At 46.3% G+C, this 14,193-nt stretch overlaps 1 protein-coding gene across 3 annotated transcripts in view; it reads right to left on the bottom strand.

The window, feature by feature from the left end:
* Positions 1-6,187, bottom strand: part of Ccdc113 (coiled-coil domain containing 113) — a 28,782-nt gene extending 22,595 nt beyond the window's left edge. The window contains exons 1-3 of one of the 3 annotated variants that reach the window (XM_059264606.1): positions 5,959-6,186; positions 3,695-3,821; positions 1,902-2,057 (exon numbers count right to left, since the gene is read on the bottom strand). In XM_059264606.1, the coding sequence (XP_059120589.1) occupies positions 1,902-2,057; positions 3,695-3,821; positions 5,959-6,059 (384 nt within the window). In that variant the 5' untranslated portion in view covers positions 6,060-6,186. Of the gene's footprint in view, positions 1-1,901; positions 2,058-3,694; positions 3,822-5,958 lie in introns of all 3 variants that reach the window. The other 2 variants (XM_059264604.1, XM_059264605.1) reach the window with 2 other exon arrangements.
* Positions 6,188-14,193: the final 8,006 nt, after the last annotated feature.

Here is a 14,193-nt window from a genome sequence, read left to right as displayed (position 1 = left end):
TCTGCAGATAAGGAAGAACTGTATAATGACATAGAAAGACAGTGTTAAGCAAAAGGTATACTTCATGAGAGAATTTGATATGAAATTTTTTATATTTTCTTAAAAGGAAATTCATATGTATAGAGAAATTTATCTGAACTCTAGGAGGCCAATCCAAGTGTGAGTAGTAATTACTTCTGCTAAGATGGCAGCACCATGTTTTCGAATGTTCCTTTAGCTTCCCTGTATTTTTAAAATGTTCTATAAAGGGCTGGAGAGATGGTAGAGTAGTTAGGAGCTGGCTGCTCCTGTGGAGAATGCTTGTCATGTCCCCAGCACCCACATGTTGGCTTACAACTCGCTGTAACCCCAGCTCCGGGAGTCCTGACACCCTCTTCTGGCCTCTGTGGGCACCAGACATGCATGGAATGCACAGACATACACGCAGGCAAACATTCACACCTACAAAATAAGAATAAATGAATATTTAAAAAATAAAATATTCTCTAACAAATATGGGCTGCATTGAACATTGAAACACACACACACACACACACACACACACACACACACACACACACACCCCTACCTTTAGAGGACAGCGTGAGAAGACATCTGGCCACACAGTAAGTCATTCTAGTCGAGCCTTTCCTGGTTTGCTAACAGGAAATAGCGTCTTCAGTGGGTCTCCCCAGACTCTAGTCTTCCCATGTGGGAGTACCAGACCCCTTACACGCTGCTTTTACCATGTTCTTTTCCTGCTCACTTTCTTCAGTGGGATCCAGCTTTCTAAGACATGGAGGGTTGGATAAACCCTCTGCCTAGTTCTCAGGCCTCATTACCCTACTCGACCTGACTCCCAAACCGGACTCCTTAATATGCGTTTGCCAAGCTCGTACCTACATCACCCCCTTGTGACTTTCACCTCACCTGTGATGCTCCTCCTTGGCCATTCCTAAAACAAAGGACATCCTTCTTCAAGGGCATACCAAGTCCTGTGCTAAAGAGTATTTATTTTTAATCCGCTTGGCTGTCAGAGGCAAGCTAATAGCTTTATCCCATGGGAAACCAAATAAATAGGATTATTTATTCACTGGGGGGCTGATTTTATTGGACTTAATGGGAGAGGCTGTGTTGGAGTTCAGAAATCATGTCCATGACTATGCATGTGCTATATGAAGGCTGCCGTGGGCATCTGCACCTAATTCACTCACTGAAACCTTAAACTCCTTGTGTTACTAAAGAAATATTGCAAAAATTTGAGGGCCTGCATAGTCACTGTGGTTATGGATTTTTTTGAAGATTAATTTATTTTATTGTTTTCATGTATATGAGTGCTTTGCCTGCATGTAGGTATGTAGACCACATATGTGCCTGGTACCTTCAAAGGTCAGAAGAGGGCATCAGATCTCTAGGGGCTGGAGTTATAGACAGTATGAGCTACCACGTGGTGCTGGGAATTGGATCCTGGTCCTCTGCAAAAGAAACAAGTGCTCTTAACCGCTGAGCCATCTCTCTAGCCCATGGCTATGCTTTAAAAAGAACCACATTTTAGAGACAGATGACAAAATGGTTGCAGTAGACAATATGCCTAGAGTTCACTTCCTAGCATCCCAGTGAGGAATGGGGAACGAGAGCGGTTTTATGCCAATGGGTGTCATAGCTTGGTGTTGTTGGTGATGATAGTTCTCTATGCTGGAGTATTTTTGATACTTTATATTGAAACAAGTTTAAAGATTGTTACACACACACACACACACACACACACACACACACAGAGAGAGAGAGGGGGGGGAGCTACTGGTAAGTTCTATAGAGGTAAATCCTTCATTTGTCTCATTCTCCTTGGGCTTCTTCTCAAGGATCAGCAAGATGTGGACACCCCACAGGTGGAGAGGTGCAGCCCAGGGAGAAGGGGGTACCTCATGGTACTGCAGGTCCCGTTCTGCATTAGCGCGCATGTGCCGAATTTCCTCTCTCGTGTCTTCCAGCTCCTTTTGTACAAGCTCAAGCTTCTGGTCTACAGTGAGGCCTGCACGGTCACCTAAGCGAGCCTTGGATTTACGCCTACTTCGAAACTGTAACCCAAGCAAAACCAAGTCAGGGTCAGAGAGGAATTGATGATAAAGCAGCCCTAGGTAGTTATCAAAATGAGCTCTGGGACCTACAAGAAGGTGCCCTGGATAGAGCCAGAGACATGGTAAAAGGATGTTGGACATTAGGGCTGAAATGACATTTCCCAAGTCACCCTAAGGCCTTGTACTAAATATCACAAGGCTTATGTTTGACAATGAGTTAAATATTTCAGAGCATCCCGGCGGGTAGAAATGTGTGGGCCAGTATTGTAATGTACTGTCCTCTGAGCCACACTGTTACTGTCTCCAAGAGAACAGCTGCATGTGCTTTGGAGAGTTCATCACAATCATGCCTGTGGACTGTTGACATTCCCTCATAGAAGGAACAGAGAGGGTCTCTGGACCCTCACCCGAGTTTCTGGCCACTCCTCCCAGGCAATTCTGCCTTGACTGCATGAGGTCTCTAGAAGGGGCAAGAGTGTGTAGACTGTGGAGGACTGGGGAGAAGGACATAGGAGAAGCTTCCCTGTGAAGCTACGGGGAGCCATCATGCATATTGGATGAAGACTTGGCAGTACGGCTGCTTTGGGGTCACCAGCGAGCGCTCTGTAAATAAGTCCAATAAATTCACTGGTTCCCCAGGGTGAACCGTTGTGGATTTGTTCTTTGGTTTGTGTTGGGACCTTAGGAGGAAGGGATAGTTATCACTCACATCTCCCCAGGGAAAGCATTTTAGAAACACCTCAGCTATCGGCCAGGGAAGACCTAGAGCTCAGTGCTTCTATACAAACACAGAAGAGCAATGTATCTGAAGCACTGGGTTTAGCAAAAGAGACGAAAATCATGAATTTTCTAGGCCCTCAAAGGCAATGATCATAGAAGGTGGTTCAGGTAAGGTGTGAGTTTCAAAGAAAGTTTGTTTCATCCTCAAAGAATAAACCTACATAGACTGGCCCTTTGAGATAAATCCGGCAGACGGGCACTTCACTCATTTATGTGGCTGGACAGACCTTGTTTGTGACTGTTCTGAGACAGAGTCTCTCTGTGTATCCCTGGCTCATCTGGAACTCACTATGTAGACCAGGCTGGTGACATAAAACTCATGGAGCTTTGCTTGACTCTGCTTCCTGTGTTCCAGGATTAAAGGCAACCATGCCTGGTTTGGATAGACCTTGTAAACTGAGTTCTCCATTTAAGGAAACTTCTTGTTTCAGTGAAAGGGTTTGAACTCAGGGCCCTGTGTCTATTAGGCAAGCACTCTATCCCCGTGCTAGGTTCCTAGCCCTTGGGCTTTGTTTGTTTTGAGACATGGTCTTACTGTGTAGCCTAGGCTGACCTAAAACTCTGTGGCCTTCCTTCCTCGGCCTCTCAAGCGCTGGGATTACAGGTTTGTGCTTCCATACCAGCCTTCAAGGAATTCTTCCGCATAAACTAAGGTATTCTGGAAGAGTCAACTACAAGGTGAATGAGACTCCCTCCCTTGAAAGGAACTATAAGGGAAGGAATAATGAGAAAGTAGAACAGGGAGAAAGCCCTATGGCCACTCGGCCCGAGAAGGCACACCGAAGGCTGATACACCAAGACGATCTGCATTTATGGAGGCGAACAGGATGAAATAATTTCCACCTTTCATTATGTACCTGTGAGAATTCTGCTGCTGATATTTTCAATTCTGATAACCGTGGCGTTCGGTAATCCCTAGGTTCCAGTCTAAAGTAATATTTCTCAAACATCTCTGTTTCTGTTCTGAGAGCGGAGTTTCCATAGCTGCAAGATACAGAGTACCTAAGTCAATTCTATGAATAGCACCCCAGCTAATCAGTAATTAGTCCATTATCGGCCACACATGGCCTTCTGTAAGACAAGCAGCTTCTTGGCGCCTTCCTTTCTGGACCTATAATGGGTATAATGACTCCATCTTCCCTTAAGGGCAGTATCAAGCAGTGCCATGACACGAGGTCAGCTTCTGGCCGTGGAGTACTCCTAGAGTATTGGATCTCTTGGTTACTGTGTCTAACAAGCCCCAAAATTCAGAGTGCTGGTGTCCTATTGATGGCTGTTGTTGCTGGCCCCATCTTCAGATACCATCTAACTCATGTGTAAAAGCGATGACTGCTTTCTTGAAGCTATCTATACCCACCAGTGTCTTCAGATGGTGGCTTCTGTTTCTCTGCTCTTTTACTGGCAGCACCCAACAGACTAGAAATCCCATTAGACATTTATCATAAATGGAAGAGGTCTTTGAACTGTGGTTTTTAAACAAGAGATAACATATCTAGCTTATCTTTTTATGCCAACGTTATGGCTTTTACAACTACTTCTCATATATAAAACGTGCCTTTTGTGTTTGTTTGGAGACAGGGTATAGTAGTTTGAACGAGAATGACCCCCTTGGGCTCGGGTATTTGAATGACTGGTCTCCAGCTGGTGGAACTGTTTGGGAAGGATTGGGAACTGTGGTCCTGTAGGAGGAGGTGTGTCATTTGAGGTGAGCTTTGATGTTTCCAAAGCCCATGCCATTCCCAATGACTGCATTCCCTCTACCCTGAGTTTGTGGATCAAACGGAAGCTCTTAGCTCCTGCTCCAGCGCCATGCCTGTCGCCTGCTTCCATGCTCTCCACTATGATGATCATGAACTCTAACCCTCTGGAGCCATGAGTCCCTAAATTAAATGCTTTCTTTTATTAGTTGCCTTGGTCATAGTGTTTGGTCACAGCAATGGAAAAGAAGCTAAGGTACAGGGCATCACTGTGTAGCCCTGCCTAGCCTGAAACTTGTGCAAGTAGACCAGCCTGACCTTGAATTCACAGAAATCCACTGGCCTCACTGGTGCTGGGACTAAAGGTGTGAGCCACCACGCCCAACTTTAAGCTGTGTGTGTGTGTGTGTGTGTGTGTGTGTGTGTGTGTGTGTGTAGTACTGGGACTGAACCAATAGGGCTCTCCCACTGAGCGACATCCCCAGTCCTAAAACCTTCCTACTCTATCTGTATGTACATACACATGCAGAAGAGACCGTGGCCTTGAGGCCTGGGTGTACTGTTAAACTGACTCCTGAATTTGAGATCAGTACAGAAGGCTAGCGGAAAAGAGAGGAAAATCAAGACATCTTGCCTCTTCAGCACCTATCCTAGCCTCAGCCGGGCCTTCCACAGGTTCCTGAGTCTGAATCTCTGCTTCAAGACCTTAGGGAAGGAAACTTCAGAAAGTGTGTACCTCCTAGGATGGCTGTATCACATATAAGGCTGTGGCAAAGGACAGACACTCAAAATGGCAGCTATTAGTAATAATCTCTCGATTCTGGTGTAAACTATTTATAGATGGATAGGAGCAACACCTATTCGGGCTGCCAGAAACAGGATACCGTCTAATATCAACACATCGTACACGGAACCTCAACGACATCATGGAATCTTTGCATGCAGTTAACTCGCTGTGGTAGGTAGAACACAGGCTGTGGGAAATACAGAGCACTGGGCCAATCCTTCCTCACCGTCTCCATGCTTAGACCCTCATTCGGCCCGTGAAGCCTCAACTAGACCATTTCAACAGCTTCGTTTCCACCCAGCGGCCATCTTCATTTTATCATACTAACTTTGGGAAAGGGCTTAGAAGGCCACCATGTAGAGTGGCTCGGGAGAGTGGCTCCCGACACCAGGGAGACACCAAGCTCTAGCTTCACCAAATCCTCTCCGGTCTTTGCAAGCCACCTGACTCCCTTGTCGCTCTACCTTGTCCTGGCTCCATCAGTGGCTTGTCAGCTCAGGAGCAGGCAAGAGGCAAGCGTAACCAGGCAAAGAAGCTCCTTCTCCACCGTAGTGGGCTGTGTCCCCGCGGGGCTCGGCGTAGGCCTGGATCGTCTGCAGGCTGCAGCTGAGGCCGAAGAGGCCCACGGTGCCAGTACCTGAGCTCCTCCACCAGCCCGCACAGTTGGATGACAGGAAGCTCGCCACTCTCCTCCGTCTGGGAGTCTGTGGCCGTGCTCTCTGACTCCTCCTCAGCCATCTCTCAACCTTGCGTGCTCAGTGAGCCTTCAGTAAGACGCCCCGCGTCACTCCAGCTGCGACCCTGCGGCGCGTTGCCCAGACAACTGAACGCCGCTTATAGGGGCGGGGCTTCGGGTGGTCCTGCCCCTTCCTTGCGCCTCCCGCGAGGAAGGTGGAGCGATGCCGCTTGACTACTCCGATGCCTGATCGCTGGGTTGCTCTTAAATTGGTAGTCACAACAACAGCTCGGGTTTGCTCAGCACCTTCTCTGTCTTTGGCGCCATGTTAAGCCGATTTCATGCAAATCCTTGCAAAGACCTTGTAATAATTCTGTTCATCCTTCCAACCAGAAACTCCAGGTGCAGAAAGCATGGTGAGGATCCTAGTCTGTGTTCACTGCCTGCAGTCTCACACATGCGAGCTGCAGTTTTTGTAACATTTGCAAAGTCTCTCGTTGCTAGAAAAGAAAGAGAAAGAGAAACTGTGTCTGATTTTAAAATAATTATGAGTTCAAGCCAAGTGCGTCTTTAGTATCCTGGGATAATGTGTGGCGAAGACCTTTTGGTTCTTTTAATGGTTTGTAGTTAGGGAGATAACGGAGCCCCAACAAGTTGCAGTGTGGGGCTAAGATGCCCCTATAAAAAAGGGAAAGGAGGGAGGAAAGAACCTTCTGCCGTAAGGAACTAGAAAATGAGGCAGCTAGAGTCAAGAAGGAAAAGTTCCAGAGAAAGGCTTATCCCAGGCGAATTATGGATGCGACAGTGGTGGAGTTTTTAACCAAGAGCTCCATAGGTGGTGTTCTCTTTTAAACCATCAAAAGTTTTCAAAATTCTCTAGCTGGAGTAAACCTGGAGCAAATTTGACAGCTGTCAAAACCAGAACTCCGCAGTTGGACGGTGGCGTTGAAGTTTGGGGAGGTCTTTTTTCCATGATTTACTGTAGTGCGGTTCAAGTCAGAGGCAGGAAGGTCTCTGGTACTCTGCCTTTTGCCTGTCTCTGGTACTTTTCTCCTGGAAGTAAGAAATGGACCTGTAGCCACAAGTGGATCTGCCGTGACGTGTGGCCTTCTCTGGAAGCTTTAATGAAGGAACCAGGAACTTGTTGACAGGGTTTGTTTCTGCAAAGTTAGTTCCCCAGTGGCCTTCAGTTTGCTGAAGTCCCTTCCCAGTCATCTTCAAGCCGGGTGCAGTCCATTCACACAACAGTTACTCATTACCTGGAGACTTCCAGAAATATCAGTAGGATTTTTTCCCTGAAATTCTTTAGTGGATGCGCTAAAGTTCAAAGGGTTCAGAAGACTAAGCTGCAGTCTGTTTAAAATAAGAGGGTCAACTGTGGCCAAAAGGGCCAGATCTCTGTGAGTTCAAGGTCAGCCTGGTCTACAAAGTGAGTTCCAGGACAGCCAGGGCTATACAGAAAAACCCTATCTCAAAAACACACACAAAAAAATATTTTAATAAATTTTTATTTATTATTTATTAAATTTATTTGTGTATTTGTGTGTGTCTTTTCATGTTTATGCAGAGGCTAGAGACATCAGATCCCTTTGGAGCTGGAGTTTACGTAGTTGTGAGACATTTGGCATGGGAGTTAGGAACCAAACTGAGGTCCTCAGAAGGAACAGTATGCACTCCTAACTGCTGAACCATCTCTCCAGCCCCAGGCAACTCTAATTTTAATAGTCTCAAATTGGAAGCAACCCAAATGTCCACCCACAGATGAAAGACTAAAGACATTGCTATGCACGAGTTACTGTCCATCAATAAAATAGGGAAGTACACTGCTAATTCAGGTAATGCCATGCATAAACCTCAAAATAAGAATGTGCATGAGAAAAGTCAGACAGCAAAAGAGCCATGCTGTGTAGATGCCTATGTATGAAATCTAGAAAATGCATGCTGTCTATAATGACAGAAACAGATCAGTAGCTGCCTGGGACATGAGCATACAGTGAAACAGGACTATGGAGAGGACCACACAAGGAACAGGAACATACACCAGGGATATGAATAGACTAAAACTTACCAAGTTGGACACTGTGGTAGTTTGAATGTAATTGGCCCCCATAAGCTCATAGAGAGTGGCACTGTTAGGAGGTGGACTTGATGTCTTTAGGTAGACCTAGCTTCCCTCTCTTGGGTGAGCGTCTCAGGGTAGCATGTCCAAGGGGTTGTATCATTCTTCATTTGGACCAGTAGTGGCAATCTTCATCTACTGCTTGATCTGGTCAGGCTTTTGAAGCTCTGTGCACTCTAGTAGTTAATTGGTAAGTTATAGCTTCCCTGCTCATTTCCATAAAGAGGGAAGTGTTGAATATCTGCTGCTTTGTGGTCCATACACAGCTATGTGCTGTGTGTGCAGTTTGGTCAAAAAGAGACTAAATCTATGATGAGGTCCCACAGGTACTAATGAGCTGACCTACATTATTGCAGCCATCCCAACATCATAGTGCAATGCATTATTGACATGTTTTTGTTTTCATTTTTTTTTTTTTTTGGTTTTTTGAGACAGGGTTTCTCTGTGTAGCTTTGTGCCTTTCCTGGAACTCAACTCTGTAGCCCAGGCTGGCCTCGAACTCACAGAGATCCGCCTGGCTCTGCCTCCCAAGTGCTGGGATTAAAGGCGTGTGCCACCACTGCCCGGGCTTGTTTTCAATTTTTGATTTTCTTTTGTTTGTTGGTTGGAGACAGGGTCTCCTGTAGCCCAGGTTGTCCCTGAAGTCCCCATATAGCCAAGGATGATCTTGAACTCATGATCCTCCTGTTTCCTCCTCCCCAATGCTGGGATTACAGAGTGTGCTACCGCTCTCACCCAGAGCTTGCTGATTTTTGGTTAGGCTACCTGGCAAGTAAGTCTCAGCCACTCTTTCCCTGTCTCTACACCAGCCCCCCAGCATTGAAGTTGCCAGTGCCCCCTTGCGTCCATGCCTAGCTTTTGTCTGTGGATGCTTGAGATCTGAATTCGGATCCTCATGCTTGTGCAGCAAACACTTTTACACATGAGCCATCCTTCCCAGGCCGAGAAGATTGTTTTATTGGCCCAGGGTTCCAACCATGGCTTAGCTGCCTGCCTCAGCTTGGGTAAACCTCCCAATGGTTTTGCCTCATGGTTTCCACCTCTATAAAACTGGCGACTACTCTGTGCATCCTACAAGACTACTATGAGCCATAGGATGGGATAAGGAAAAGGATGTAGAAAACATGAAGGAAGATAGACATTCCAGCATCACCTTCACCTGGAAGAGCCACTCCAGCGGTGGTGGGTGTGGAGGCCGCTCACGGCACAGATTATTGCATGGCTGAGTGATTCAGCTTGCTGGATTTAAATAATAATAGTGGAAATCACCATTGTTAGCTCTTTGTGTATTTGTTACCCATTTGGTAATACCACTATTGCTTAATAAATGCACTTACACCAATCATTGTTTCGGTTGCTAGCTGTATGTCTGATGCTGTGCAAAGCACATTCTGTGTATCATCTTGTTGCATCAGCATTGATGATCCTGTGAGATACAGGCGCCTCCGTGTGCCCTGTTTCACTCATGAGGACACTGAGGATCGAGAAGTTAAGCAACTTGCCCAACATCACGTAGTCCTTCTGGGCAGGGCTGAAATGTAGATCTCAGTTCACCTCACTCCCCTCCATCCTTTAATCCACCTGCCCTGTTACCACCATGGTCCTTAGTGGGTGAGTAGGTGAGACCTTTATCACCCGGGAGACTTCTGGGAATATCTGAGCTGTTTTTGTAGTAACTGAGGATGCTGTGGGCTCCTGACGGTGGTGCCAGAATTGCTGTTCGTGTTAGCTCCCTAGAGCCCTCATAACAAATGATCCTTTAAGCAACAGGAATTGGTTCTCTCATAGTTCTGAAGGTTAGAAGTCCCAAATTAAGGTGTCAGTGATGCTCTGAATCCTCTAGAGAAGAATTCTTCCCAATTTGCCTGGCTTCTGGTGGCTCCTTGCTCTCTTTGGTGTCTTTGGCTTGTGGCTACATCACCCCACATCACACATCTCTCTATATGGCCTTTTCCCTGTATCTTTGTGTCCTCTACTTTTTTTTCATAGGTTGTCATGTTTTTTTTTTCTTTTTAATTTTATTTTTTATTTTTGTTTTAAGTGATTAATTAAATATGTTGATGAATACGTGTGCCATGGTACACATGTGGAGGTCAGAGGACAGCTTATGGGAATTGGTTTTCTCCTTCTACCATGTTGGTCCTCAGGATTGAAGTCATCAGGCTTGGTGGCTATAACCTTTACCCACCAAGCCATCTCATCAGCCCTTCATTTCATTTTCAATCAAACACTAATATTACAGAACATTACGTTAAGAGCCAACTCTAAACCCATACGTATTTCATCCCCAGACTCTGCTCTGACTACACCTGTGGGCATCCTTATTCTAACAAAGGGTCGACTGGGAGTTCTAAGTGGGCCTGTTTTTGGGGGGAGAAACTATTCAACACATGCTGCTGCAGAACAATGAACCAGAGAAGCCCCACAACCAAGACTCATCTAGCTCCAGATACCAGCAAGGCTGAGGTTTAGGGAGGCGTAGGCATTTGTACCCTGGGAAGCAAGAAGAATGCACCCTTGTTAATCCAGACAACTGCCTTAAGCAGGGACTCCATGCTCCCTTCCCATTGCCTCTACTTCTCTGGGAGCCCTACCTTTCACCTGGCCTCTGGTATTTCCATGTGGATGCTGCCCCTGTCTGCATTTCTGCAGGAGTCTATGTTTTGAACCACAGGGTCTGATCTACCCAAGTATTAAGCACACTTCGCTGACTGATCACACTACCATCACCTAGGGCTGCATGTCCATGTGTGCATTGCAGTCCTCATGATCCTATTCCCGCAAGAGCTCAGCCCAGGGCTCGGCACACAGACAGAACACAGCCCTTCGTGTTCATTTTTTTTTTTTCTTCTTGCTTTTAGCCACAAACCTAAGCCCAGCTCCCTCCTTCACCCATTTTTCTAGGGACACTCTCTGGACTGAGATGGGGAGACAGGGGGTGGTAGAAGAAAATGGTCTCTCTGTTGGGGTATTCCCTTCTTACTAAAGATTTATGTACAAGCAAATGTGCACAAGCCATATGTGTACAGCTTGACACAACCTCAAAAATGGAACAGACTCATGCAACCAGCGTAGGACTGAAGAAATAGGACACTATCTCTTGGTGCTCGTGGGCTATAGAACCTCGGCCTTCCAAAGGACCCTTAAATGTCATCACTACCCCCACGAGCAACCTCTACCCTGAATCCTGAAGCCAGCCACTGACCTGTCCTCCTCTTCTGTCTCTGATCAATCAAATCATGCCATGCAAGTCTAACTTCTTTCACCCAGCATGCTGATAAGTGCCACCCGCCCCTGTGTGGGTGGTTATATGCCACTCACTCTTGCTGCTGCATAGTATCCCATTGTGATAAGCCAGCCATTCCACCAGGGATGGCTTCTTGGGATGTTTATAGTTTGGGGCTGTTGTAGTAAGTGCCGCCATGAAGATTTTAGTGTATGTCTTAGAGAGCACACGTGTGCACATTTCTGCTAGGTGTTGACTCAGGAGTAGAATTGGTAGGTCATAGTATATTTTGAAGAAACTCAGGTTAAGTCAGACATGGTGGAATACACCTATAATCACAGTGCTTGGGAGGCCGAGGCAAGGTGATCATAAGTTGGAAGCTAGCCTGGACTTCTTGCTAAGTGGAAGGCCACTTGAGGCTCCGTATTAAGTTCAAGTCTAGCTTGGGCTACATGGAGAGACTTTGTCTCGGAACAAAAATGAAAACAAACCCCCAAGGTAAAAAAAAAAAAAAAAATCAGGGCACAAAGCACTGTGTTCTCCTTCCTCAACAACCAGTTAAGCAGGGGATGGTGGTACACCTGTCATTCTAGCACCCAGGCCTACTTGCCAAAGTTCAAGGCTGCCTGGATCACAGAGGAGGAACTTGTTGGAAACAAGCCTAGACTGTGTCACACCATTAGAATGAGCTATTAGAATGCCAAGGTAAATGGCTACCTCTGTGCCCTGAGATCTGTTCCTTCCTCTTGTGAGGAGGTAGGGATGAAGTGGTTGGCCCAGACCCCTTCAGGCTGTATCTCCCAAGACCTGGGGTCAGATGAGCCCAGTGGGCAGAAGGGAAGAAGCTTTACGGGTCCTCCTCTCTGTTTCAGCATCACTGTGGCCATAGTTACAACATCTACAGGGGCTCCCTTGTCTCCCCTGCTGGGGATGATGGTGGCTTCTCCGCTCTCCATCGGTTACATCCCAGCTCCCATAGTGTGTCCTCTTTAGATGCTATAGAAGGGTTCTCTTTCCCATTGACCCCCAGCTGATCCTGGCTGTGACCTCCAGGGGCAATGGGGTGGGGGGGATCTCCAGGCAAAGTGACAAGTCTCATTTACCAGGCCATTACACTGATGGTAACAGGAAAGATGCATCGTGTTGGGGAGGGGCGACCTGCTAGGTTGCTTGAGGTCTTACCTGGAGGACTGTTACCAAATAAAGGCATTGACTCTTCCCAAACTGAGGAGCAGTGTTAGAATGCCTATCTCAGGTTCATGCTGGCCAAGGCTGCTCCCTCCTGCCTATGGACCCACAGACTAGTGAGTTGCCCACTGCAGCTGCATACCCGCCTGGGATGTGCCCTGTCTTCCAGCCTAGGGAGCAGTTCCAGGAGTGGAGAGCGGCATCTTAGACCTGATGGTATTCCTTGCGCCTTGTGCACGATGGGCAATCCTAACTGACATGTGAACATTTTACTATGTAGAGACTTGTTGTGTGATATTTTGATTGCATTCTGACAATAAAGTTTGTTTTGAATCAGAGGGTGGAGCTAGCCACTAGCTGACTGAAATTAATCATAGAGGTTTTGAGGACTGAGGAAGTAGTAAGGCGGGGCTTAGAGAGGATCTCAGCCTTTTCGGAGGAAGGAACGGAAGAGGTAGGAGGTCACTGATGGCTTCTCCACAGCTTCTCTGATCATTCAGGTTCTTACCCCGATATCTGACTCCCAATTTTTATTGATAAAGAAGGATTAGATAAATGCTTCAGAGACATTGCTTCCAGCACTGATGTCTTAACTCACTAACCATGTTACTGTGATCCATTCTCTGGATGAGATGAGGCTCAGGCAGGTACCCAATCAATGCTTGTTGTTAGCAGTAGAATCAATACTCAGTGTAGTAAAAGCTTTAAAAGACCGTGGTTTGGAGCTAGAGTCTTGTTTTTTGTAAGCATGTGACTTTGCTCAATATTCTTTGCTGTGAGATGAAAATGAATGGTACCATTCTGGGGAGAATCAGACAATTGTGAGGTTAAAGTGATGATAAGTGTGCACGCATGCACACTAGTGAAACTGGACTTCAGTGCGTGTATGTCACACCAGCTTTCCGGTTGTACTTATTTAAGATAAGTAACAGATGAAAACAAGTCATGACCTTCAGAATTCAAACAAACAAAAAACAACAATAATTGAGCTGGACATGGTGGTACACACCTTTAATCCCAGCATCTGTGAAGCAGAGGCCAGTGAATCTCTGAGTTCAAGGCCAGCCTAATGTTCAGAGTGAGTTCCAGGACAACTAGGCCTATACAGAGAGACTGTGTCTTGAAGAAAAGAAAAAAAAAATTAGGACTGGTAGATGGCTCAGCAGGCAAAGTGCTTGCTGTGAAGATCTAAGTTTGAATCCCCAGAACGCAAAAGCTGAATGGGGTCTCTGTAGTGTCTGTGATTCCGGTGCCCCTGACAAGACGAGAGAAGACAGGACAATTGTTGGAAGCTAGCAGCCCATGTCGCCTGTGTATGCCTCAATCAAGGTAAAGACCAACATCTAAGGCTGTCCTCTGACCTCCTCAGGTACACTATGGCATGCATGGGCCTGCAGGGACACAAGCATTACACACACACCTATTTGTGCATGCACATGCACATACAAAGGTAAAACAGCTAAAGATTACTGTATTTTATCTGATAAGTTCCTACACAGGTGGATAGGCCAATGTTATTCTAGACACCACCCTCAGGTTGTGAGGTGTCCCCTTGGTGACCACATTGAAATCTCGGTATTATAAGTCTGTTTTTAGAACTCTTTTAAACCATTGATTTAGCAGTATTTTCAGTTGCAATAGTTTAAGAGAATTGACATCTACC

This window comes from Peromyscus eremicus, chromosome 5 (genome assembly GCF_949786415.1).
Source record: "Peromyscus eremicus chromosome 5, PerEre_H2_v1, whole genome shotgun sequence".
NCBI classification, from domain to species: domain Eukaryota; kingdom Metazoa; phylum Chordata; class Mammalia; order Rodentia; family Cricetidae; genus Peromyscus; species Peromyscus eremicus.
Note: the sequence above shows the minus strand (reverse complement) of the source record. Positions and strands in the feature narration are given on the sequence as shown.